At 48.6% G+C, this 26,521-nt stretch overlaps 1 protein-coding gene across 1 annotated transcript; it reads left to right on the top strand.

Annotated features, from left to right (window-relative positions):
• The first annotated feature begins 543 nt into the window (after nt 1-543).
• On the top strand, nt 544-22,691 carry RCC1 (regulator of chromosome condensation 1). The gene is given in 10 exon segments (XM_078145535.1): nt 544-631; nt 8,106-8,187; nt 10,657-10,844; nt 11,180-11,359; nt 12,919-13,015; nt 13,488-13,610; nt 15,251-15,406; nt 17,630-17,749; nt 18,255-18,407; nt 19,415-22,691. Coding segments are annotated over 9 exon segments (1,266 nt in total). The 5' UTR covers nt 544-631; nt 8,106-8,114; the 3' UTR covers nt 19,591-22,691.
• Nucleotides 22,692-26,521: the final 3,830 nt, after the last annotated feature.

Raw genomic sequence — 26,521 nt, 5'->3', positions numbered from 1 at the left:
AAGATTCACAGCTGGAAGGCGCCTTAAGAATTCTATCTAAAAGGAGGTCTGAGGAAGCTTGACAAATCAACAGGTAAGACAAGGAATGATCTCAACCTGTATCTCAGGTTCTGAGTCTTGAAGAAAGGAAAGAGGAACAAGCATTTATTAACCTCTCCTACAATACGCCAGGTACTGTGTGCTGTGTAAACACTTCACAAATACAATCTCGTTTTCGATTCCATAAACATTGGGCAAGCTCCTACTATGTGCTAGGCATTGTGCTAAGCGCTGGACCATTCGGTCCTCATGATCACCCTGGTACGAGGTGCCATTCTTACCCCCATTCTGCAGCTGAGAATACAGGCAAACAGAAGTTAAGTAACTCGCCCAGGGTTACACTGCTAATGTCTGAGCTTCCTCTCTTGGGAGAAGGGCGGTGACTCCCTCCATCTGAATCTGTGTCTGGATAAACTCTCTCAGCCGAAACCAGCCGGGTGTACTTCCGGGGCTAGCCAGCAGGGGTCGCTGAGTTTTTTTCTTTCCCATTCTCCCGCCCCGCAACAGCGGAGACTGCAGGGCGCATGCGTGAGAGCAGTTCGCGGCCCGGTCTGGAGAGTAGGGGAGTTCCGTTTGGCCCACCTGGATTGAGGTAAAAACACCCTGGGATCTAGACTGTAGGACCGAGCTGGGAATCGGGCGGGTAAGGCTACAGGCCCGGTTTCTGCCGGCCGCGTGGTGGGCGGGCGGGGGACTGGCGCCTGGCACCGGCAGGGCTGGACGAGTTCCGCGCCGTGCGGCCCCACGTGAAGCCCGCTGGAGGAAGCGGCGTCGGCGTGTGTACACCTCTTCCTCGGAGCTGTCGCTTCTCGAGGCTGGAAGCGTCTCGTGCGCGCGCGCGGCGTCTGCCCCCTTTCGCACGTCCCCAGGAAAGGCGCGTGCGCCCGGCTTGGAACGTCCCGGGGAAAGGCGCGTGCGCCCGCTTGGGACGTCCCCGGGAAAGGCGCGTGCGCCCGCTTGGGACGTCCCCGGGAAAGGCGCGTGCGCCCGCTTGGAACGTCCCCGGGAGGAGCTTGTGCGCCCGGTTTGGAACGTGGCCGGGAAAGGCGCGCGCGGGCGCGCGCTGTGCCCCCCTCCCCCCGTTCCGAACGTCCCGGGAAAGGCGCGTGCACCCGGCTTGGAAGGTTCCCGGAAAAGTTCCCCGGTAGCCCCCGACCATCAGCTGGAGCTGGCCACCAGCTGCCCCCGAAGCCCTTTCCTCTGGCCGAGGAGCTCGTTCGTGCTCTCCCTCCGCGTGCTCTCTTAGAGGGTCCTCCCTTTGGGCGCTTGCGCCAGGCGGGAAATTTCAAATAGCTGTCTGTTTGAGTCGCGGGAAGCGGGGGGAGAAGGGGAAGAGAGGACGCTGGAGGTGGGGTCCGACTGCTGACCGGTCTGCAAGCTGCAGCGCAGAGGCCTCGCCATGTATACTTTTGCATGCCTGTTTTAGCAAAGGTACCCTTTCTTCCATTGGCTGTGACCTCGGTCGGGGGTTGCATTCTTTTTCGCTTCCCACCTCCTAGTTGAATGAGACATTTTCTTGCTAGAGTATCTCACGGCCTTGGCAGCCGTGATTTTGAGAGGTCTTCGTTTTAGTCGAAAGTCTTCTGAGCATACAAGTCAGAAAGACACCATCCTAGTCGAGAAGAGACAGGCGATCTGGGCTCCTATTCCTTTTGGTAGTGTCCCCTTCCCTTCACAGCCTCAGTTTCCTTTCTTGTAAAGGGAGCAGGTCAAGTTAAATAATCCCTGAGGCCTTTTCCAGTTCTTCCGATTCTGTGAAGGGCCCTTAAGGTCAAGAAGCTAGGTGGAGCAACATAGTTTTATGAGATGGAAGGGCTGGGCCATCGTGATAACTACCTTTGAGTCCTCTTAATTCACCCTTTTAGGTCCAGGGTTCTGTCCATTTGCCTGCCTTCACTGACCTCAGCCAGAGCTCTATTATTGGGGCTTCCAAAGTCTTTCTCAACCGTGTCCTTCCCCAGGGGAACTTTTCACACAAATGGGTTTTTTCAACCTAAGACAGGCTGGGAGGTGGGGAGAAGACTGTCTCTTGAGGCCAAACAGCTGAAGACTGTCAGAGTTTACAGTAATTTCCTGCTAAATGAGAGCCAGTGTGTAGAGAGCCTTGCAGGAGAACAGTAGTTCATTTTTAGGGCTCATGGAAAGGCCCTCAGAGACCATCTGGTCTGGCTTCCTCAGAGGGCGAGTGGGGACTGGAGCTTCTAACGGTACTCAGTGTCAGCCTTCTGTTACTTCTGCCACACCAAAGCCCTTCTTTGGAGGGATGGGGAGGAAACTTGCTTTTCTGGTGGGGAGGGCAAGGAGGAAGGCAGAAAGACTCGGCTGAGAATGCCTGAGGAATGGGCATTCAGGCAGGTGGGACAGAACCAAAATATGTGCCCAGCCATGGTTTGATTATGACCATAAGGAAGCAGGGCAGCCCTTTATAGACAGCCCTCTTCGTTTATCCATTGTTTCTTGCATGAGGGAGGAAGGTCAGAACTGCAGTCCCAAAATCTCAGACCTGGAAGGGACCTCAGAGACCATCTTGTCCAACCCTCTCGTTTTAAAGAGGAAGAAAGAGTCTTTGGGGGTCTTTGCAACGTTGTTCAGTTGTATCCAGCTCTTTGTGACCCCATTTGGGGTTTTCTTGGCAGAGATACTGGAGTGGTTTGCTATTTTTCCAGATCATTTTACAGGTGAGGAAACTGAGGCAAACAGGGTGAAGTGACTTGGCCAGGCTCACACAGCTAGTAAATGTCTGAGGCTGGATTGGAATTCAGGAAGATGAGGCTTCTGATTTAAATGCTTGTTTCCCTTCTATAGTGTCAGTTTCCTTATCTATGGAAAGTGATGAGAGGCATTCAAGAAAGAAGTGGGGAGTGGAAGTGGTGGTGTGGGGATTGGATTGTTTCCGAGGTCTCCTCTGATATGTATGGTTCTATGATGGGTAGAGCACCAGAGACCAGGATGGCTGTAGAAGGAGATGTGCAGGGGGAAAAAATGGAGGTGGGGGGGTGGGAGGGGGACACGACAGGAACAGAACACACAGTGGTGTGCTGGTGAATGTTTACCAACCTTCTCATCTTGCAACAAGGTTGTGTGTGGAGTATTGAGGCCCTTTAGCCAGAGAGTGTGTTTGTGTGTATGCACCCTAACATATATGTCTTGCCTTCAGGCTTCCAGGTGTGAATGTATTTTGGTGGGATCTCCTGGCTCTAAAGGGCTAGAGCCTAGGGGAGATTTGAAGGTGACCTGAAATGTTACCAGGTAAATGAATTGGGACCTTAGAACTGAGATTGCCTGAGCTGCCTGTTAACTCCCTGAGGCTAGGGATGGTTTTGTTTTTCTCTTTGTATATACTTTCCTGCCTGGGACTTGTTAAATGCCCATTGAATGAATGTCAGACCTTAGAGCCTGGAATGGGGGGGGGGAGTCTGGAGAACATGAGATGATTCCCAGATCCATGTGCCCAGCCCTAGTCTCTCCCCGAGCTCTGATGGAGCATCATCAATCTGCCTCTTGGGCACCGCAGACTGGATGGCAACTCAGACTCACTGTGTCCAGAATAGATCTCACTGTCTTGGTCCCACACCCTCCCCTCTTCCAGAGCGCCCTCTTACTGTGAAGGGCACCGCTATTCCCTCAGTTGCTCAGGCTGGAAACTTCGTTCTCATCCTTGACTCCCCACTTGTGGTGATCCCATATTCAGGCTTGTCACCTTCACCACTGTCATGTCCCTCCCGTTCTCTCCACTCACGCAGCTGCCCCTCAGTGCAGGCCCTTGTCCCCTTTCTCCTGGGTGGCTCCATTAGCTTTTTCATTGGGCTCTTCACCCCAATTCTCTCGCCGATCCACTGCATCCTCCACTTGGCCATCAAGATGATTTTTTTTTGGTGAGGCAGTTGGGGTTAAGTGTCTTGCCCAGAGTCACACAGCTAGTGAGTGTTATGTGTCTGAGGCCGGATTTGAACTCAGGTTTTCCTGACTTAAGGGCCGGTTCTCTATGCACTGTGCCACCTAGCTGCCCCTAAAATGATTTTCCTAAAGCACACATCTGACTGTGTCACTCTTCCCGTCCATTCCAGAAATTCCAGTGGCCCCATCATCTCTAGGATCAAGTAAAACATCTTCTGTTTGGGCATTTAAATCATTTTACAACCTCCATCTTCCCTTTCCAGTCCTTTTATAGTCACTCTTTTCTGCAACTCTGCGGGGTGGAGACACTGTCTTTCTTGGTGTTCTCAAATATAGTACATCACTTCCCAGTTGCTTGCTTTTGCCTTGGCTATCCATCATGCCTGGAGTGCTCTTCCTCCTCATGTCCATCTCTTGGTATCCCTGGCATCTTTCAAGACTCAAGTCAAGGTCCTCTTTGTGCAGGAAGCCTTTCCCAGTCCCTTTCCTCCCCTCAGACACTCCTATGGCATCTGTCTGAGATTACCTCCCATTTTTACTATATTTGTGTATATACATGTATGTGTGTGTGTATACACACTTTTCACTGTGTTATCTCCTTTAGAATGTAAGATCCTTGAGGGCTGGCACCATCTTTTGTATCCCTGACACTGAGCCCAGTGCCTGGCACATTATTCTTGTTAAGACCCATAGAACCACAAGGCAACCAGACCCATATATAACAAAGTTCTAATTAACTGGCAGCTAAGTGGAGCAGTGGGTAGAGTGCCAAGCTTGGAGTAAAGAAGACCTCAGTTCAAATGGGCTTCAGATATTTACTAGCCGTGTGCCCCAGGCAAGTCACTTAACTACTCTTTGCCTCTGTTTCCTCAACTGTAAAATGGAGGAGTAATAAGTACCATAGTTTTGTGAGAATCAGATGAGATAATATTTGTAAAGCACTTAGCTCAATGCCTCGCACATAGTGTCACGTAAATGTTGTTATTATTGATAATTATGCCTTACAGATGAGTTCAGAGAATGGGTTTGGCCAAAGTTATTCTTTCTCTACTTTTTAGACTTAGTAGGTAAGGAGAAAGTAGCCCCATGAGTCAAGTGTCTTCTTCTAAGAAGATAGGGGAGGTTTCGAAGCAGTCTAGGAGAGGAAAAAAGGGAGGGAACGAGTGGAGGAGCATTTGGTAAACCCTTAAAACACTTTAGTAAAGTCTTGGAATACCCATTCAAAGGTGAGACAGTCAAGGACCTTACTTTCTAATGGGGGAAACTACATAATAGGAGAGTGTTCTTGGAAGATTAGTTGATCCACTGGATGGCTGATTAATGTGCTCTTTTCAGAATTAATGATGATATTGATTTGATTCTGCCCAGAGCAGGAAGTAGAGAGAGCCTGAAAATGACAGCAGTGGGGTGGGTGCGAGATGACCAGTTGGTTGGGATGGCAAGCCTTCTCTGGGACCAGCCAGACAAAGTAGACAAGATGAGTTTGTTCTCACTCCCCAGTCTAGACAGCTGAATCCTAGGACTGGAGTTCCAAAGATGGGTGGATTGACTGCCCCAGGGCCCATCTGTCAGGGGCAGATGGACGGCCAACTGACTTGATGAAGGGAGGAAGCATGCTCTTTTTGGAGTCCCATTATACCAGAATGCAGCTCAGATGCTCGTTAGCTCTAGACAAGTCCCTGCACCTCAGAACTGAGGTTTTCTGTGAGATGGAGATGATGTTTGCTTGTACTGCCTGGGTTGTTGTGAGTAAAGTGTTTCATAAACCTTAAAGCCCCATTGACGTTGCAATTAGGATCATCATAGAGAGAGGCAGCATCATGGCGTAGTAGATGGAGACCCGGCCTGGTCATACTCAGCCTTGATTAAGAAATATTAAAAGTGTAGCAGTAAGAGAAGAAAAAGAGATTGAAGGTATTATAATAGGCGAAGACGAAACAAAGCTATCACTCTTTGCAGATGACATGATGATATACTTAGAGAATCCTAGAGAATCAAGTAAAAAACTACTTGAAATAATAAACAACTTTAGCAAAGTTGCAGGCTATAAAATAAACCCACATAAATCATCAGCATTTCTATATATTACCAACAAAGCCCAACAGCAAGAGATAGAGAAATTCCATTTAAAGTTACTGTAGACATTATAAAATATTTAGGAGTCTACCTCCTGAAACAAACCCAGGGACTGTATGAACACGATTACAAAACACTTTTCACACAAATAAAGTCAGATCTAAATAACTGGAAAAACATCAGTTGCTCATGGGTAGGCCGAGCTAATATAATAAAAATGAGAATTCTACCTAAGCTAATTTACTTATTCAGTGCCATACCAATCAAACTACCAAAAAATTACTTTATAGAGTTAGAAAAAATAATAACAAGATTCATTTGGAAGAACAAAAGGTCCAGAATATCAAGGGAACTAATGAAAAGAAATGCTAAGGAAGGTGGTCTGGCCATACCAGATCTTAAATTGTATTATAAAGCAGCAATCATCAAAACTGCTTGGTACTGGCTAAGAAATAGAGTGGTAGATCAGTGAAATAGGGTAAGTATGAAAGACACAGTAGTCAATGACTATAGTAATCTATTATTTGATAAACCAGAAGTGATTGTTGATAATTCAAAATAAATTTTAAAAAAATATTAAAAGTGCTGATGCTGGTTTTCAACGTTGCTGTCTCTTCTCACTATCCCATCCCTCCTCTCTTGGAAGTAAAAAACAAAACAAAACAAAAAACAACGCAATTGAGCAAAACAGACCTAACCATTGACCTTGTCTTGATAGCGTGTGCCCCATATCAAGCCTGTAGTCCACCATCTCTGGCCAGATCAGTCCTCTGGAGTCGGAATTGGTCACTGCCCCAGTGTCAATTCTGATGTCTCTTCTGGCATTTCCCCGGCTGTTGTGGAGGTTATGGTTATCCAGCATTCTCTGGGGTCTGTTTACTTCATCCTGCGTCAGCCTACAGCTCTTCTAAGTCTTCACAAATTCCACTGAATTCCTTGTATTCCCTGTTTCTTATGATTCTGTAGTATTTGTGTTCCACAGCTTGTTTACTTTTAATTTTGCTGCCTCCCAAAAGTACAGCTGTAAATATTCTTTGGTATTTATTTTTTTTCTTTCATTTTGAGTTTCGAGTTGTCTGCGTCCCAGTCCCACATTAGAGAAGGCCAACATTTGATATGGATGTATATGTGGAATCATACAATACATACTTCTTTTCTCTGCAGGTGGATAGCATCTTCCTTCATAAGTCCTTTGTAGTTGATTTGAATGATCATATTGCTCAGAATAGCTTAGTCTTTTCACAGTTTTTCTTCGAACAAGATTGCTATTACCCTATACAAAATTCTCTTGGTTCTGCTCATTTCGTTCTGCATTATTTCATTCGAGTCTTGCCATGTTTTTCTATAATGAATCTGCTTGTCATTTCTTACAGCACAATAATATTGCCCTTTTTTTTCTTTTTTCTTTTTTTGGTGGAGCCCCTGTGTTAGCTCATAGACAGCTGGCTGTGGAGCTAGGAAGACCTGCATCCCTCCAAATTGCTTTCCAGAGTGCTTGGACCAGTCCACAGCTCCACCCCCAGTCCCTGTCCTCCTGAAGCCCCTCCAGCATTGACTATTGGCCGTCCTTTGTCCTCTTTGCCAGTTTCTGGAGTGTGAGAGGAAACCTTAGAGTTGTTCTGATTTGCATTTCTGTTAATAATTCCAAGCAGTTTTTCTTGGGGTAGTTGGCATTGGCAGTTCTTCTGAGAATCTCCTTTCTCCTCTTCCTTGTTAGGTCACTGTTTGAGCATAATTTCTACTGGCCTTTCTTTCCAAAATGGACGGACCAGTACACGATTCCAGCAGTTATGGAAGACAAGGCATGTCTTTCTGCCATTCCTGCTTTGCTCTGTAGCTGGGGGTCCAGGCCTGGTTGCCATGGTGATCATCACTTTGCTAACGCCCTCAACAAGAACCAGCATTGACAAGCTTGTCTTCAGTCCCCATCCTTGCTTAGAGACCTTTCATTCCCTCATTTTCACTCCTAAATACCCAGAGTCTCTTGCAAATTAGACAGCCTGGGTCCTCCCACTCTCCTTGCCTTACACAAGGCCCAGATGTGTTATTGGGAGTGCCAGTGATTAATAAGGCCTTGGCTTTGATTTTTTCAGGTCTCCAACATGCCAGCCAAACGCTTGAACAAGAGAAATCCTCCAGAAGAAAATGCCACTACAGAGAGCAAAAAAGTAAAAGGTAATTCATTTGAATGAACCATTATTAACTGCCTGCTGAATGCCAGATACTATGCTAGGGACACAGAAATGACCACAAAACGATACTGCCCTCAAGGAGCTTACCACTCTGCTGAGAGGGGAGGGCAAGGCCCACGTGCACACATCAGGGTAAGGGATCCACAGGGTACCTGTGGGAGACCTCTCTGTTACATCATGCCATCTTGGTGCCCCCAGTGCAGTAGCCACTCTTTGTTTTTTTTGCTTTTAGGCAATTGGGGTTAAGTGACTTGCCCAGGGTCACACAGCTCGTAAGTGTCAAGTGTTTGGTCTGAGGCCGGATTTGAACTCAGGTCCTCCTGACTTCAGGGCCGGTGCTCTATCCACTGTGCCACCTAACTGCCCACTCTTGGGAATGTTTGATGCTGCTGCCCTATGGACCCTTAGCTTCCCTGGTCGGGTGGGTTAGGAACTGAAGCTGGGGAGCTTTCTGATGCCTCAGCCACTGAGGCAGAGATGGGGAGGGAGGGGAAAGGAAAGCTTGCTGCTTAAGACAGGTGGAGCTAACAGGGAGTCATGGAATCTTGGGATTTTAGAACAGAAGGTGTCAGAGCTGAAAGGGCCCTTAGAACACAGGATGTCAGAGCTGGGAGGGCCCTTGGAACACAGGATGTCAGAGCTGGGAAGGGCCCTTAGAACACAGGGTGTCAGAGCTGGGAGGGCTCTTAGAGCACAGGATGTCAGAGCTGGGAGGGTCCTTGGAACACAGAGTGTCAGAGCTGGGAGGGTCCTTGGAACACAGAGTGTCAGAGCTGGGAGGGCCCTTGGGACACAGAATGGGTTCTTAGAAACTATCCCAGTCCAATTCCCTCATTGTATAGATGAAGAAACTGAAGACCTTGGAGGGGAGATGACTTTGCCAGTGTCACACAGATGCCAGAGGCAGGACTTGAACCCTGGTCTCCTTGGTCCCTACTTCAGATTCTTTCCACCTTGCCCCGCTTAGGGTACATAAAGAGGGGCATCTCTTCATTATACCACATACACACTGTACAGGCCTCTCTCTTTGCCTGGTTTTTGGGGAGGGTTGTAGGAGGCGGGGGAGGGGGGCTGAGATATTCCGGGGCCAGCCAGGGTGGGTTGGTTCTGTGAGCACAGGAGGTGGGAGGGAAGGACAAGGAATACTGCCCCTGGGCTGTCTGGCTTCTCAGCAGTTGATAAACTCAGGCTCTGTCTGTTTCTTCCTAACACTGGGGCAGATGCCAATCCACCAGGCACAAGTAAGAGCTGTAACTTGCTGATGCTCATCCCTGCCCTGCCCGCTCCTCGCCTGGCCTCAGTCCTTCCAAAGTACAGCTCAACTGATCCCTACCCTCTGGGCTTAGGGGGAGAAAGGGGGCAGCCGCGGCTTGCCCTTGTCTTTCCTCCCCCCACGTTCCAGCTCCCTGCCCTGTCCCATGCCTAGGCCTGCCTGGTTCTAGACGTAGCAAATGACAGAGGGTGTGAGTGGTTGGGGTGGTAGGGGGCACTGCATCTTGGAGATGACGCCTCTGTGGAACCTTTGGCAAAATGCTGGCCTTACAAGGAGGAGATAGTGTGAGCATCGTTGTTCCCATTTTACAAACAAGCAGCTGAGGGTGAATGAGACAGTGGCTTGCTGAAGGTCACCCATGATGGAGGCAGGACCATCAGAAGGAGGTCCAGTACTCATGATCATCTCCCCTTGACTCCCACCTCCTTTCTGCCCCTCGACTACCTGAGACGGGTGTGTCCTTTCACCTGTCTTAATCTGTTCCCAGACTAGGGAATGGATTGAAGGGGGGAGAGAGAGGGTTGGTTTTGGGGGTTTTTGTGAATGAGCTTTCTTTGTAATAGTTTTTGGGGTCATAAGAGGAGTCGGGGTCCTAACCAGCCCACAGAAGCTTTCAGCCACATTTGACTGGGTGTGTGGCTATGTCCAATGCAGGCTCTGAGCTCCCTGCGCGGAACACGGGGTTAGGGCCACCCTCCTGATTTCCTGCCTCCATACCTTTACTCTCCCCACTGCCTTGGACTTCTAACAACACTCCCCGGGCCTGGACTTTGGGACTCAGCCTGGACCTTGCCACACCTTCCATTGCCCTGGACTGTAATTAACTTTCAGTTTTCTGCTTTGTGACTGGCTCCTTCCCACACCCGTGATCTCTGGATTGTCAAGGAGCCTTGGGCCATATTAATCCAAGATAAAGACAGTTAGGAAAATAAAGCCACCCAAAATAATGAGAACTAGTAAGTAGGATTCTAGTTTGCTGGCTCCCACACCATTGTCCACAGCTCCATCTCTTCCAAGCCCAAATAGAAGGGGCTTTGGGCTTCTCTTCAGAACTGCTTTTCTACAAAGGCTCCTGGCCAGAAGCTGGGAGCCTTGGCTGGTGCAGGAAAAGTGAGCTCTCTTGTCCTCTGAGCATTTCCTTCTTTTTTTTATCTCCTCCCCTGCCTCCTGGGGCTCCAGTCTGCCACAGGTCTCACCGAACAGAAGCAGGCTTGGTGCTGACCCTGGGCCAGGGGGATGTAGGTCAGCTGGGGCTCGGCGAGGATGTGATGGAGAGGAAGCGGCCGGCCCTAGTCTCCATGCCTGAAGGCATTGTGCAGGCTGAGGCCGGAGGGATGCACACTGTGTGTCTGGGCAAGAGTGGTCAAGTGAGTATGCAAAGGAGCAAACAAGTGGGGAGTGAGAAAAATATCCCAGATATTGGGGTAGACGAAGGAGTGCAGCGTTGCTCATCTCCTTCCCCACACCTACCTTTCAACTCCATTGAGTAGTCTTCCTAGCAGTGACCCATCCATGGCCACTGGTATGGTTCCACTGTGGCCAGAGCAATGGCTAACTGTGTTTGAGCCGATAGGCCCAAGTGGGCCCAAATGAACCCACCCTTCTCAGCCACCCACCCAGAATGCATGATGGTAAACACCCAACCCGTGGCACAGAGCCCTCCTGTCTGGGATTGACAACTGGGCTTGTGTTCCCGGTACAGGTCTACACCTTTGGCTGCAATGATGAGGGCGCCCTCGGAAGGGACACCAGCATAGAGGGATCAGAAACCATCCCAGGGGTAGTGAATCTGTCAGAGAAGGTGGTGCAGGTTTCAGCTGGGGACAGTCACACTGCAGCACTGACTGAGGATGGGCGAGTTTTCCTCTGGGGCTCCTTCCGGGTAAGGCCACCACCACCTGGGGTCCTTGGAAGTAAGACAAGGTTTGGGGGAGGTGAGGTATCGTGGCTAGTGGTAGTGACAGGGAGAAAGATCTCATTCCACCTTTTTATTTTGCAATTGAGGAATCTGAAACCCAGAGAGCGAAAGTGATTGGTGCACAACTCAGGGTCATGTGCCAAGCTGGTGACAGAGCCTGGGCCAGGTCCTAGAACCCAGCTCTCCTAACTCTGTACAGACTAGTGTTCTTTTGACTACATGTGAATTGTCTCTCAGGTCAAAGGACCACCCTCTAGGCAGGACGGTAAGAAGAGATTTAGGTCGTAGTTGAAATCTCATCTTTAACCTTAAGGGGTTTCCAATCCAGTGGGCAGGTGGGTAAATAGGTAGAAAATCCGTGAGTGTTGAAGTATCCTTATCCAGAGGGTTTGGAAAATAGGGGCATTGCAGGCTTTAGAAGGGGACAGTTCTGGAATGCTTCCTGTGAGCTTTTTTGGTTGATATATCAAAACGGTTTATTGATGTTTCTTTTTATTACATTGCTATCACACTTCCAAATGACTCTCTCTCGTGACAAAGAATTCTAATTCCAGTCAAGATGTATTCCTGCTTTGATCCAAGTTACTGTGGTTTTCGTATTGTTTTCCTTTATATTAATGGAGTCATTATGTAAATCAGAGGCGTCAAATTCAAATAGAAGGAAATCCCCGTGGGTCCCATATTGACTTAGAAAACCGGAAATCAGTATTGTCTGTATGGTGTTTTTATCGATTTTGTTAAGCGTTTTCCAATTACATATCACTCTGGTTCTGGCTGCGCTGCCGTTGACACCTCTGATGTATCTTCACTGTGTATCATGAGTTTCCCTTCATTTCATTGAGCTCCTCAGATTAGTCACTTCAGTGGCACAGTAAAAACCCTCATCCTTGCATACTTATTGCTTGCCACCCTTGGAGCAGTCAGTCCTTCCTCAGCCTCTGGCCTCGCACGTTACAGCTGCTGCTTTGGTTTTTGCTACCATAAATGGTGCCACTGCTGATATTCGTCCACGGGGTGGGCCTCTGAACTTGACTCCCATGGTGTATATCGAGGGGGGGGCGTGGTAAAGGGTACAGAGTGATGGACTGGCAGTGGGGGGGGATCGATTTCTGCTTCAGACTACCCTCCAGAGCCTGGCAGAAGGATCAGATGATAGGATGTCTGCAAAGCCCCTCGAAAACTTTCAGGTGTTCTGTAAAGGCAAGCTGCTGCCCGCCCATCTGTAGGACTGCTGCACTCAAGATTAGGCATAATTTCTAGTGTTGTTGCAAACTGTTCTCCAGCGTGATCCGCCTGAGGATGCTTCGTATAGTTGCTGGATCAGAGCTGGGATTTAACAGGGGAGGGAGGAGGTGTGGGGCAAGCAGAAGGAGAGGGGTACTTCAGACTCTAAGTGTGCTGGCTGCGGTGGGGAGGGGCCAGCAGGCCGGCAAGAATGAAGGAAGTCCAGGGAGAGAGCCTAGTGGAGGAGGAAGGAGCAGGCACGGAAGAAGTAACGTGTCACCTCCCACTCCCACCCCCAGGACAATAATGGAGTCATCGGCCTCCTGGAGCCCATGAAGAAAAGCATGGTCCCTGTACAAGTCCAGCTCGAGGTGCCTGTGATCAAGGTGGCATCAGGTAAGTGCAGAACCCTGAATGCACCCTAGCCCCTAGCAGGACCGAGAATTTGTAGAACCATAAAATGGCCTGGGGACCAAGAATCTGTAGGATCGCAGAATGTCAGAACTGAGAGGGCCCTTAGAACACAGAATGACGGAGCTGAGAGGGCCCTTAGAACACAGAATGTCAGAACTGAGAGGGCCCTTAGAAAACAGAATGACAGAGCTGAGAGGGCCCTTAGAACACAGGATGTCTGAGCTGGGAGGGGCATTGGAGACCATTTAGCCCAACCTGCTCATTTTACAGGTGAAAGAGGCCCAGAGAGGGAAGAGGACTGACCCAGGGTCACACAGGAGATTAGTGGTAGGCCTGTATACCTCAGGCTAGCAGAAAGAGCCTCCCCAGGTGACCCCTTGGCCCCTCCCTGGGGTTTGCACGGGCACAGCCTTGGCTGCCTCAGAGGCTCTAGCTTCTCCTTTCTCTCCCCCAGGCAACGACCACCTGGTGATGCTGACGGTGGACGGCAACCTGTACACGTCCGGCTGCGGGGAGCAGGGCCAGCTGGGCCGGGTGCCCGAGTTCTTCGCCAACCGTGGGGGCCGGAAAGGCCTTGGTAAGTGACTTGGGCTGCCTTCCTTTGGTCAGGTTTTGGTGCAGGCAGAGTCGGCCCTAAGGACAGGACCGAATCCTGCTTTTTCCATGGGATCTCATAGGTTCTGGACAGCATCTCCTGACTCTTCCTTAGCTGGGTATTCCTCCCACCTCCTTCACCATCCTTCTGTATTCTTTTTTTTTTCTTTTAAGTCAAGGTGGCAAAGATTTATTGTTACGCTTTTCAGCAGGCAAGGATTCCTAAGGAACCTGCAAGAGACTGATGATGGAGCTAGGGTTTATATGGAAAAAGACATGGGAAAGGAATGCCAGGGATACTGATTAGATAATATAAAGGTCCAGGTGTCTTTGGGAGCTATGGATGGGAAAGTACAAGGAGTATACCAGACAGGGAGGGAGATGACAGAGGTATGGATCTTGGGAGTCTGGCAGGAGGAAGAGTCCTTGGGCCAAGGACAAAGCTCCTTGGGCTGGGCAAGGCACCCCTCTCCCTCTGTCTTGATGAGAGAATGCTCTGCAACAAGGGAAGGCTTCCTCACAAGACAGGAACTTACTAAGGAATTAGGAGGATTCCAGAGACGTGATCTGAGGGCTGGGGCCTGAGCAGCCCAGCACTTTCTCACCCAGCTTTGTGTAGCTGTACCAGGGAGAGAGATAAGGGTCCTGCTGTGGCCCACACATGAGTAATTGCTAGGCACAGTGTCCTTGGGCTGGGGAGTGATTGTCAGAGACAGTGTTTCTGAGACTAGGGAGAAATTGGGGTAGAAGCACAAGCACCCCATCATTCCCCCCTGAAACAGATGGGACCCAAAATCTTTTGGGGTGAGGGATGAAGTTCTCGGCTTCTGCAACTGCTTCCTGCTGGGATTGGGTATAGAGCTGTCCCTGCCTCCTGGGTCCCTCTAGTCAAAGACTTGGTGCTTTAACCAGTGTCCAGAACTTGGCTGATGCAAGGTCCAGAGGGTGATGGGTTGTGGCCTCGGACAGGGGTTGGTACCCAGCCTGAGCAGTCAACTGGAAGTGGAGGGCACTGAGCCTAGAGGAGATAAATATGACAAGAAGATTAAGCAGATAAGGGCCAAAAAGAAGTAAAAGGAATATAATCAGGAGTGGGATAAGAATAGTAGTTAACAGAGAGAGAAGCCAGGATCCCCAAGAAGAGGCTGACCCTGGTGTATGTACTAAGGTTTTCATGGATGTCTCACATCCAGGTGGCTTTCTCTAGTCCTATTGAGCTCCACCTGTGGAGGGTTATTAATATACATACAGCAGGAGGCGTTGGCCAGGGCACAGACAGCTCCACGAAGCACGTCCTTCTGTATTCTTTGGGGCGAGCCACAGTAGTCAAAAATCCTTTGGCCCAATACATTAGACCTTTTTGGGATTATGTACGGCAGGAAGTGGTGGGGTGGAATTCAGTATCTGGACTGAAATGACCAATCTCTAGTCCATAGGGTTGAAACTGAGGAGGGTGGGGGAGGTTCTGGTCCCTAAGTTCTCTTACTGCCCAGGAGTGAATAGAGTGTCCCGCAGGACACCTCATAGGTGGCCAAAGAGGATGTGTCTGTATTCGCCCTTCTGCCGCCGCCCCCCCCCCCCATTTTCTCCCTGTTGCCCATGCTCTGCTTCTTCCCCATCCAGAGCGACTGCTGGTCCCCTAGTGTGTGCTGCTAAAGTGCAAGGGTCAGCGGGGCTCCGTCCTCTTCCAGGACGCTTTCTGTGGTGCCTATTTCACCTTTGCCGTCAGCCGTGAGGGCCACGTTTACGGCTTTGGCCTTTCCAACTACCACCAGCTTGGTGAGTCTGAGGACCCTTTGTGGAAAGGGGTCTCTGGCGCAGGCACCTGAGATATCCCCTGTTCTGCCCGTAGCTTATCCAAGGACTGGACCTGCCCTGGGCCCTGTCCATCTGCTCCGCCACCTTCTTTCTTTCTCCAAGTCCTACTGAGGCCCATTGGCTCTCAGTGACACCCTTCAGGAGGTGACAGGATATAATCATGGGGTCCAGGAAGGAGCTTCAGAGGCAAGCGCTCTCATTTTACTGATAAGGAAACTGGAGCCCTTGCAGGTTATGTGACTTGCTGAAAGTCATACAGCTAGTGCCATCAGTGATGGGATTTGAACCCAAGCCCTCTTCTTCCAGAGGTCTTTGTACCTTGCATGCTGGATTGGCTTTGGAGTACAGGCTCCCATTGGCAGTGTGGCCAGTCTGACTTCTCCAGTCTGTCAGGCTCCACATGCAAATACCCAGCACTCTTTGTCTCTTGCAGCTCTCAGGGGCTGGGTACCATGGGGAAGGAGCTGGGGCTGAGCCAGCCAGGAAAGGAAGCCAGGCTGGGGATTTCCATTGGCCATAGCTGTGAGAGGCTGATTCTCCAGCTTCTCAGCAGTTTTTGTGTTAAGGACCTCCTTCTCCTACTTGGGCAGACTGGAGACTGGTGGACCCCTTCTCAGAATGATGTATTTAAATGTGTAAAATAAAATAAATTGGGTGATAAGGGAAACAAGTTATATTGAAACACGTTTATTGAAATAATTTTTTAAAAAGCAAATTTGTGGTATAGTCATATATGGTTCTTTATTAGTACGTTAAGTAACAAGAACACATTTCAAATGTGGGCGAGTTAAAGGTAAAATTTGTCTTTTAAAGATACATCAGTTTGAAGCTTTTTTGTTTGTTTGTTTGTTTGTTTTTTGGTTTTAGGCAGTTGGGGGTAAGTGACTTGCCCAGGGTCACACAGCTAGTAAATGTCAAGTGTTTGGTCTGAGGTCGGATTTGAACCCAGGTCCTCCTGACTTCAGGGCCGGCACTCTATCCACTGCGCCACCCGGCTGCCCCAGTGTGAAGCTTTTTGTTTGTGATTTATTTCTGTTGGCAACAAAGTCAGAGGTGTCGCTTATACCCCCCATGGTTTGTTGCCTGCGTTCAGTGTAGAAGGAAATGTTATATTTCACTTAAAGGTTAATGAAAATAAGGATGTGTTATTTTTCCACCCATATTCACAGACTCCTTGGCACTCTGTGGACCCCGGCTTAAGAGCTACCGCTCTGCAGAGATTCTGCATGGGGTTGCTAGTGCAAAGCAATCAATTGCAGTTGTGATGTTGAGCGTCAAACAGACCGTCATTGAAAAAACAGTCTCACTGTTAATATGTTCTAAGTCCCTGAGAGTGCGCTGGACTTTCCTCCCTGTCCTCCCCAGCCCCTCGTTGCTCAAACCTAGTCTTTTAATTCCTAAGACATAGTCCCGGGCCTTGGGAAAGCCCTACGTTTTAGGCTTGATGGTATGAATTTTAGCTGCCCAGGATCGCATCTCCCTTTCATGGCATTGTTTTCATGGAACTCACTGGCCCTGGTAATGTTGTTTTACCTAACGCCACATTTTTGTGAGATCGGTTAACGATGTTAGTATGTGTTTCTAGGGCCTCCATTCCTTCTGGAAGCGGGGCTGAAGTCTCTGGACACAGAGAACAAAGACTGTTATGTAATGTGGAAGCTATCAGGAGAAGAAAATCGTGGCAGGATTGGGAGGTCAGAGGGATCGAATGGGGCAGAGCCGACATCAGGAAACGGCCTCCATCCTTCTCTCCCTGATAGGATATCTAGGTCCCTATAGGATAGGAGTTCTTAACCTGAGGTCCATAAACTTGGGCTGCTGCTTCTATTTTGATAACTGCATTTCAATAGAATTGGTTTCCTTTATGATCCTCCATATTTTACTCTTGTACATTTAAAGGTGTTATTCTGAGAAGGGGTCAGGAAGCTTCATCAGACATTGCCAAAGGGTTCTATAAAACAAGAGTGAAGAACCTGTGCTGGCGAAATTAGGCACTGTGCTTCCCGGTCTTAGGCCCGGGTGGGGCTTTTCCCAGCTTGCCCAGTTTGTCTGTAGCTGCTCTGCACACTGGCCCTTTAGATCCCACCAGGAGAAGTTGTAGCCATGTGCTCTCAGGTCCCTGGGGAGGGTCGGAAGGGGCCGCAAGACTCACGCCTGACCATGTGGCTCGGGGTCTCCCCCCAGGTACTCCAAGCACGGAGCCTTGCTTTGCTCCCCAGAATCTAACGTCGTTCAAGAACTCCACCAAGTCCTGGGTGGGCTTCTCTGGAGGGCAGCATCACACAGTTTGCTTGGACTCGGAAGGTAAGCTGCTTTGGGGGGGGCCCCCACGGGTCAGAGTATTAGTCAGTGGGTTTGCAAGGTCAATGAAGCAGCCCACAAGTACTTTATTAGCCACCTCCTGTGTGCCAGACAGTGCCAGCTGCTGAGATACAAGTACAAGGGTGGGGAGGACCTCTCTCTCGCTCCCCCTCTCCCCCTCTTACCATCTCACTGTCCCTCCCTCGTCTCCATTTGCCCTCCTCCCCAGGCTTCTCCAGAGTTCCTCAGGCGATAAGGCTGAGGGATGTGGGAGAGGTAGTTCCTCGTGACTTCGCAGCTGAATCCCGCCAGTAATGCTGATTGGTCCTTCCTTCTTCAGTGTGATCACACCCTTGAAGGAGGCAGGCACCAGGCTTTCCCTCTTCCTGCCGCTTCCCTGAAACCACAGAAGGAAGGATAGACCAAGGCTTGGGGGGTGGGGGCGGGGCAGGCTCTGGCGGCGTCAGCCTCTGCTTCTCACGTGTCTGTGATTCTTCCCTGGCCACAGGTAAAGTGTACAGCCTGGGCAGGGCCGAGTACGGGCGTCTGGGCCTGGGGGCAGGAGCCGAGGAGAAGAGCAGTCCAACCCTCATTCCGAAACTGCCTCCCGCCTCATCCGTCGCCTGCGGTGCCTCGGTTGGCTATGCCGTAGCCGAGGATGGTGAGTGGGGGGCAGTCTGGTAGTCGCTCAGCAAGCCCTCCTGCTAACGGGGGTTGGGCGACACTATCCAAATCCAGTCTTTGCCTTTCAGGAGCTTACGGCCCAAACATTTGTGAAAACACGAATTTGGGGCCGTTTGTGATTAGAGTCCAGGCAAGGATTGTGGGGTGTCAGTGTCCCAGCAGCAGGAGTAGACAGTGGAGGGGGCAGGTAGAGCACTGGCCCTGGATTCAGGAGGACCTGAGTTCAAATCCAGCCTCAGACCAAACACTTCGTACTTAATAAATGTGTGACCCTGGGCAAGTCACTTCACCCCAACGCCTAAGAAAGAAAGAAAGTGGCCACATTCCCATATCTTAGCACCACAGCCTGCCAACTGCACCCCCCCCCGAAAAAAAAAGGAAAGAAATTAGTATCAGTAAGTCTGGCTTCGTAGGTGTTTTATTTGCTTTTCGTAGAAATGAGACAGTTGGACTACATGCCCTCTAAGGTTTCTTCCTGCTCCTTCGAGGAGGACACAAAGGCTGTGAGGGAGCAGAGAGCAGGCTGGCCCGATGGGAGCCAAAGGTCCTCGTGGAGGAGGAGATGGAAATAGGGCTGGGGCGCCCTAAATGCTGGGCTTAGGGAGCTCCGAGGAACCGTGTCACAGGCGGCGGGCAGCCGTGAGAGCTGGAAGTCCTGCTGCGTCTGTGTCTGGAGCGTGGATTCGGTGGTCTGTGTCTTGTGGTTAGGATGGCGTATTATGGCGTTGGAACTGGGGGGCTGGGGAGCGAATAGACAAACTGTCTGGGCCTGTGTAACCCACGGGACCTCGTGGAGTTCTGGGGAGATCATGTCTGTGCAGAGTCTTACAGTGAGTGCATTCCCTCTGAGGGTGAGACCATGTGGCTCGAGGACTGGGAGAGGACTGGGCGTCTCAGGCCTACTGGGTGTGAGTGTGGAGCTTGGGTGGGAATTTGGGGTGGGGGGACAAGGCACTCACCTTTCTTTCTCTCCTCTCCCCACAGGCCGAGCATTTGCCTGGGGCATGGGCACCAACTTTCAGCTGGGCACAGGAGAGGATGATGATGTCTGGAGCCCAGTGGTGATGGCAGGCAAACAGCTGGAGAACCGGGTCGTTCTGTCAGTGTCCAGTGGGGGGCAGCACACGGTCTTACTGGTCAGAAACAAGGAGCAGAGTTGATGAAACCCTTAATGAAACTGTCTGCTCTCCCTCCCCCCTCCTCCATGGGAAAGATAGGACTCCTTCAGCTGTCAGCAGAAAACCTCCATCTACAAACCTTTACCTGCCCTCCAGCAGCAGAAATGGAATCTTGGCTCTTTTAGGGAATTGTCTTGTGAACATCAAGATGAAGGGATTGCATTAAAATACGCAAGGAATGAATGAATGGACATTTCCCACCCCAGAGCCACTGCTCTCTTGTCTGTCTGATCCTCATCCCCCTTCAGGCCCCTTCACCCTGGCCTCCCTTTGACTTTGGGTTCATGTTCACTGGAAGAATGTGGTTGGAGCCCCCATGGGTCCTGTCTTCCACTGTGCCTCTCCCCACCCCCACCACACCACTGAGAAGTCAGCATTTTCTCCCTGGGGGTGTCCAGTCCACATGACTTAAAGTCATCAGAATGCTCACAGTTGTTCAACTGGCTTTGTTCCCTCAGTTCCTGTAGCCACAACTGTTATGTTGTCAGCCCCTTCCCCATCCATCTGGGGCTGTCAGTTAAGGACAAGGCTTACCTGCTTGCCAGAAGGGGAACTGAGCCAAGGTTGCTCCCCAGAACCTCAGTCTTCCCCCAGGAAGGGGCCTGGCCTGGGCAAGGAAGACACTAGATGGGTGGATGGTGGGTCTCAGGTTGTGGACCTAGGCACTCCCCTTGGGCTCACAGCTTCCTCCAGGACAGTGAGTGTCCAGGCCACAGAAGCAAGGCAAGGCAGACCCAGTTGGCCAAGAAAAGGAATCGAGTGGTATTTCCCACACCCCAGCGAGGCCTAAGCAGTCCTCATTCATCCTTCCCCACAGACTGGTCTGATGCCACGTCACCCACTGACTTCTTGCAGCCAGATTCCAAATGCCACGAATGGAAATTGTGTTTTTCTGGGAAGGAGAACTACCTTTTTATAAATTAATTTATAATAATATGAAAATGGGAGGGGTGTGTAGGTAAGGGAGGTTGGGGGGGCTGGTCCTTGAGGGAGGGGTACATTAATTTGTACAGTAGCTCAGAAAATAGTTTTTTTTTAAAAGAGTGTTTAAAGTATTTTGGTCAGGGAGAGTAAGATCTTTTAACACTGAATAAATTTTGAGGTGTTTTTTTTTCTTTTTTTCTTTTTTTTAAAGGAACTGGTCTATTCTCGTCTTTGCTCCATAAAGAGGTAAAGTTTGCAGTGAGGGCAGGGGGAAGGGAGCATTCTATGTCTGTCTGAATCTTAGCATCTAAGATGACTGATTCCCTGGATCTTTTGGCCTCAGATGAGCTTTACAGACAGTCCTGGGGTTGGCAGTCCTTAAAAATGAATACCCCCTGAAGTCACACTTGTCTGGTGCTGCAGGGCCCATCCTCATTCATTGCTCAGGTGCTTGGGTAGTACCAGGGAAGCTCCATCTTGGGTCAGAAGATCTGGCTTAAGACTTCTGACCCTAACACTTGGCTTTCTGTTTTTAGGCAAGTATTTTTTACTTTTCTGGGCCTCAATTTTCATGAGATCTGTCATTTAGAACCAGAAGTCATCATCTAATCCCCTCATTTTACAGGGGTAGAAATGGAGGCCAAGAGAAGTCTACTGCCTTAACTAAGGTCACAGCTAATCATTGGTAGAGTTAGGATTTGAACCTAAGGTCCACTGAATCCAACTCCTGAGCTATTTTTCTCCTTTCCTATGCTTTTCCTACTCTCAACATGCAGATAATCACATTCGTCCCATCTACCTGCCAGGGATGTTAAGAGGATAGTTTAGAAACCATAAAATACAATATCTGCTCAGGCTGTTGTTATCACAGAGACGTGTTACAACTTTCATTCTTAAGTATTTGGCTAAGCAGGGGGAAGGTAGATGCCCCAAGGCATGCGTGAGATCATAGCATTTACAGCTAGAAGGGACCTTAGATGTCCTTAGATCTAATCTCACCCCCTATATTTTCCAGAGGAGGAAATCATTCAGGCAGACTCTGGGTCCAAAGTCCTGGAGGGCATTCCAGCTGAGGAATGCTGCCTTTGTGTAGAATACTTAATTGATGCAGGCAGCCAGAAGAGATTAGAGTCCTACAAGTAAAACCAACCCCAGGAGAGATGCCAGATTCACCAAGAAAGCTAAAGTGGTCGGTAGATCTCAAAGTATTGTGCAGTACATCTCTAATCCGTTCAAGTCATCCTCTCCCTTCACCTACTGATGATGCCTAGATTCCCATAAAGTTTTGAGGATTTCCAAAATAGTTGATTAGAGATTGGGGAGCACTGGCCCTGAAGTCAGGAGGACCTGAGTTCAAATCCAGCCTCAGACCAAACACTAGACACTAAACTAGCTGTGTGACCCTGGACAAGTCACTTAACCCCAATTGCCTAAAAAGAAAAATAGAGATTGGGGGCTCCCATGTTGAATGGTCCTATTCGGTTCTCCCTGAGAAGCAGCCTGAGAGATTGGGAGAAAATTATAAATTCTAGTTATATCCCTATGAAGACTCCAGGATGGGGAGGGCAGGGAGAGAGCCATTATGAAAGATACAGCCTTGTGTTTGGGTGGCCAATCACTTCCTTGCTTTCTGCTCTCTTTTTGGTCTGGCCTGATACACCAGAGATTATCTGGCTTAAAATTTCTGATCTTCGGTACGTGATAAAGGTGTCTTTGGACAAGTGGCTGCTAGGGATGGACTTGGGGCTGAGCCTGAATAGGAAGAAGGAAGCTCCAAGCCTGCCAGTGGGATGGGGTGAGAGAACACTAGATTTGGAGTCAGAAGTTGTGGATTCGAGCCCTAGCTTACTCTTTCAGTACTTGTTGACCTTGGGCAGGTTGCTAAAAGGGTTAACCTAACAAGTTTCTAAAAGTCAATAACCATAAGTCTATTACTTGAGATTCCTGTTTTTTCATCTGTGAAACCCAGATAATCTTTCTGACCCCTCTCAAAGGGGTAGGAGGTCCCAACATCTGTGAAAGTGTTCTTTGCTTACCATAATTTTCGATTACAGAGTGGCTAACACAAATACAAACAAACAGGAATGAAATCCCCAATGAAACCATGGAATCCAAATTATTTTTTCAAAAAATACATAAATGTGACAAAATTATAACGAGCCTTGTGCTTGGTGTCTCCTTCCCGTTCCTCTTGCGTCTCCTTTTGTTAAAAAGTTCGTCGCTGTTTTTCATGAGTCTGCATGTTCTGATCCGGTTGGAGGCAGCTTGGTTTAGTGAAAGAGTCTCAACCCAGGTCAGAAGATTTGGGTTTGATTATTACTAGCTCCAACTCTCTACCTTGTGTCACTCCTGGCAAGCCTCAATTTTCTCATCTCCAAAATGGAGATAGTACTTGAATCACCTCCCTGAGATTTTATGTAGAACACTTGTGCATCAGTCAGTAGGCATTTATTAAGCACGTACCACCTGTCAGGCACTTTGCTAAGTGCTGGGGATACAAAGAAAGGTAAAAACAAGGTCCCTGCCCTCAGGGATGCCACATTCTAGTGGGTGGGACCACATCAAACTAACCACATAAGGAGATATATATATATATATATATTAGATGAAAATGAATCTCAAAGGTGGGGTGCTAGGGCAGACTGGGAAAGGCCTGAACAGGGTGAGAGTCGAGCTGAATCTTGAAGGAAGCCAGGACATCTATCTGGGATGCAGAAGGAAAGGAGGAGAGCATTCCAGGTTTGGGGGATGACTATTGTGAAATTCATGGAATCAGAAGACGGACTGTTGCAGGTGAGAAAGAACAAGTCAACCATTTTAGCTAGATTGTAATGTGTAGAGGGGAGGAAAGTATAGAGGGCTTTAAATACCAAATAGGAAATTTCACATTTGATCTTCCAGTAACAGGGCGCCATCACAGTTCATTAAATACAAAGGGGAAGGGGGGGTGGTAAGTGTTAATGGTCAAATTTGTTTTAGAAAAATCACTGGCGTCTGTGTGAAAGATGGATTGGACTGAGGAGAAACGAGGCAGAGAGAACAGATAGAAGGCTGTTGCAATGGTCTAGGAGGTGATGAGAACCTGTATTAGTGGGATGACTGAATGAAGAGAAGAGGGCATGTAGGAGAGATGATGACGAAGACAGAAATGACAAGCTTGTCTAAAAGACTGGATATGTGGCGTTATAAGGAGAAGATGGCACATAGTTTGTGAGCCTAGGTGAGTGAAAGTATGATGATGCCCTCAATGGTAATATGAATGTTACTAATATTATTACTAATGTAACAATATCAAAGAACAGGAGTTTTGGGGAAAAGATAATGAATTCTGTTTTTGATATAATGAATTTAAGATACCTATAATACATCTGGTTTGAGATTTCAGAAGGCAGTTGGTGATGTGGGACTAAACCTCAGAAGAGACGAGGGGGTAGATATATAGATCTGGAAATCATCTGTATAGAGAAGATAATTGAACAAATAGAAGCTTATGAGGTCATCAAGTTAGATGAGAACAAGGCAAGAGAACAGCCTTGGGGGGAGAGGGGGAACTGTTCCATTTTCCCAAAGTTAATAGGCATTGACATTGTTGAAGATCGAGAAAGAAAGAGAATGAAAAGGATCAATCAGATAGGTAGAAGAACCAAGATAGAGCAGAATCGCAGAAATTCAGAATAGAATATACATGAGGAGAGTGAGGGCAGTCCAAGGCTGAGGTTGGGTAAGGGGTGGTCGATGACTGGACAAGGGAACAAGGCATTTACGTTTAGAATAGAATTAAACATAGAAGATCCAGTAGAATTGAACTGATTAGTGAAAAGGTTGAGATAGGGAAAGTGGAGAGTAGCCAGTAGTGGGGTTGTTGTTTGTCCTTTCTTCTGGAAGAGGACCAGTGACCAACGTGAGAGTGATGTCTTGACTGGCATGTGAACTGGATTTAAGTGAGGCAGGGCTGTGCAAAGCTGTCAACCCCACTCTCTACTGGGATAGCTTGGGAAAGAATTGAGGGCCACCCCTGAACTGAAGCCACAGTGAAGACAAAGAGCAGGAGGAGAGGATATAAGCTATAGCAAAAGATGGAATGATGAAACAATGGTCAGATAAAGGAATTGTGGAGTTCGTAACCATGAAAAGTACAACATTTGTGGCTGATGGCAAGATTGAGGGTATGATTTGGAACCCAAAGTTTTAAAAGCACATGTTTAAAAAAAATGTTTTCACATGCAACTGGGAAATAAGAAATACAGGAAATGGGGTACAGAAGTCTATCCTGCCCTACAGGAAAATAGAAGGGGAAGGGGATAAGAGAAGGGGGGGAGAGATAGAAGAGAGGCAGACTAGAGGAAGGGGTATTCAGAATGCATGCCATCTTGGGGTGGGGGGAGGGGCGAGATGGGGTGAAAATTTGGAACTCAAAATCTTGTGGAAGTAAATGTTGAAAACTAAAAATAAATAAATTTATATTAAAAAAAAAAGATTGAGAGCATGACCAGCTCTAGTTAGCTGAAATGGAGTGAAGGCATGAAAGTTAAGGGAATTTAGTAGATTAAGGAACTGGGATGTTAAGGGTATTTGAGGAAGCATCTGTACATACATTGAAGTCCTCTAGTATGAGGACAGGAGTTGGGGAGGAGAGAAAGGTTGAGTCAGGCATTGAATTCATTGAGGAAGGAAGAGTTCCCTGGGCACGGATAGTGAATGAACATAAGAATCTGGATTGGGTCAGAAATTTGGACAGCATGAACCTCACAGAAGGTTGCTGGGTTATGGAGGTAGATGGGAAATTTAGAAGTGACAGTGGACCATAGAGAGTATTTCAACTCCCCCACCCACAACCAGTGAGTCAAGGGGTATGATGAAAATGTAGCCAGCTCTGGAAAGGGATGCCATGCCATCAGAATGGAGCCAAGTCTTGGTGAGACCCAGAAGATGGAAGGAGAGACAGGAAACCCTTAAAGATGAAAGGAAGTTTGTTCATTACAGAGCAGGCATTCCAATGAGCATAGAAAGTGGGACAGATCTGGAGTGGGACATTGGGAGAGGAGGAGGGTTAAATTTGAAGGTAATGGGAAGTTTGTCCATGGGGAACGGGATTCAGAGTCAATGGGGTGGAGAATGTACTAGGGGTTGGGATATGGAGGCTATAATCACTGAAAAAAGAATCCAGGAAATATGTCAGTGGTTGGGGAGACATCCGTTGAGGGATGCAATTGATTAGACTGTGCGAAGTCCTACCTGGAGGTACCTCATAGGTGGCAGTGAGGTATCTCATGGACCCTAGGAGCCTCTCTCAAGTAGGCAGGAGCGCGCTGGGGCATATATGGCCCTGGGATAGTCCTGTCAGATGGCAGGAATTCAGTCAGTCAGCATGCATTATTTAGAGCTTGCTATGTGTCAGATACCTTAGTAGGTACTGAGAATACAGATGCAAGTAGAAAGACAGTTTTTACCCTCAAGGAGCTTACATTCTAATGGAGGAAAACAGCACTGATGTGTAAATTCCAGGGCTGGACTGAGGTTCCAGATTGAAGAGGTTTCTGGAGGATGATAGAGAAAGTCCAGAGTGTAGTCTAGAGAGGAATTAATTGTGCAAAGTGGGTGGCAGAAAAGAAATAGGGATAGATACTAGAATCTGCTCCCGCATGCCCTCTAGATGAGATTCCCAAACTTATTTGGCTCCCTTTTAAAAAATTTTCTCAGCACCCCCTGGAAATCTACTTTATTTAACCTTCAAGGGTTTTTGTTTTGTTTTTGAAATTTGCATCATTTCAAAAAATTACAGCCCCCCTGGATGATTCCAGCACCCTCCACAGGACGATATCGCCCACTTGAAGAACCTACTCAAGAGCATTGGAGCAGGCCCTGGGGTGAATATGAAGGCCTAGAGGCTGGACCTGTGCTGGCAGGGCCTAGCAGTAAAGCATAGCCAGAGAGAGCAAGACGCAACTGGATTGATTGGGTACTTTATAAATAAACATTATCCAGCCTT

This window comes from Phascolarctos cinereus, unplaced genomic scaffold (assembly GCF_003287225.1).
Source record: "Phascolarctos cinereus isolate Bilbo 61053 unplaced genomic scaffold, phaCin_HiC Scaffold_726;HRSCAF=1367, whole genome shotgun sequence".
Taxonomy (NCBI): Eukaryota; Metazoa; Chordata; class Mammalia; order Diprotodontia; family Phascolarctidae; genus Phascolarctos; species Phascolarctos cinereus.
The sequence above is the reverse complement of the archived record's forward strand: the minus strand, read 5'-3'. Positions and strand labels throughout refer to the sequence as shown.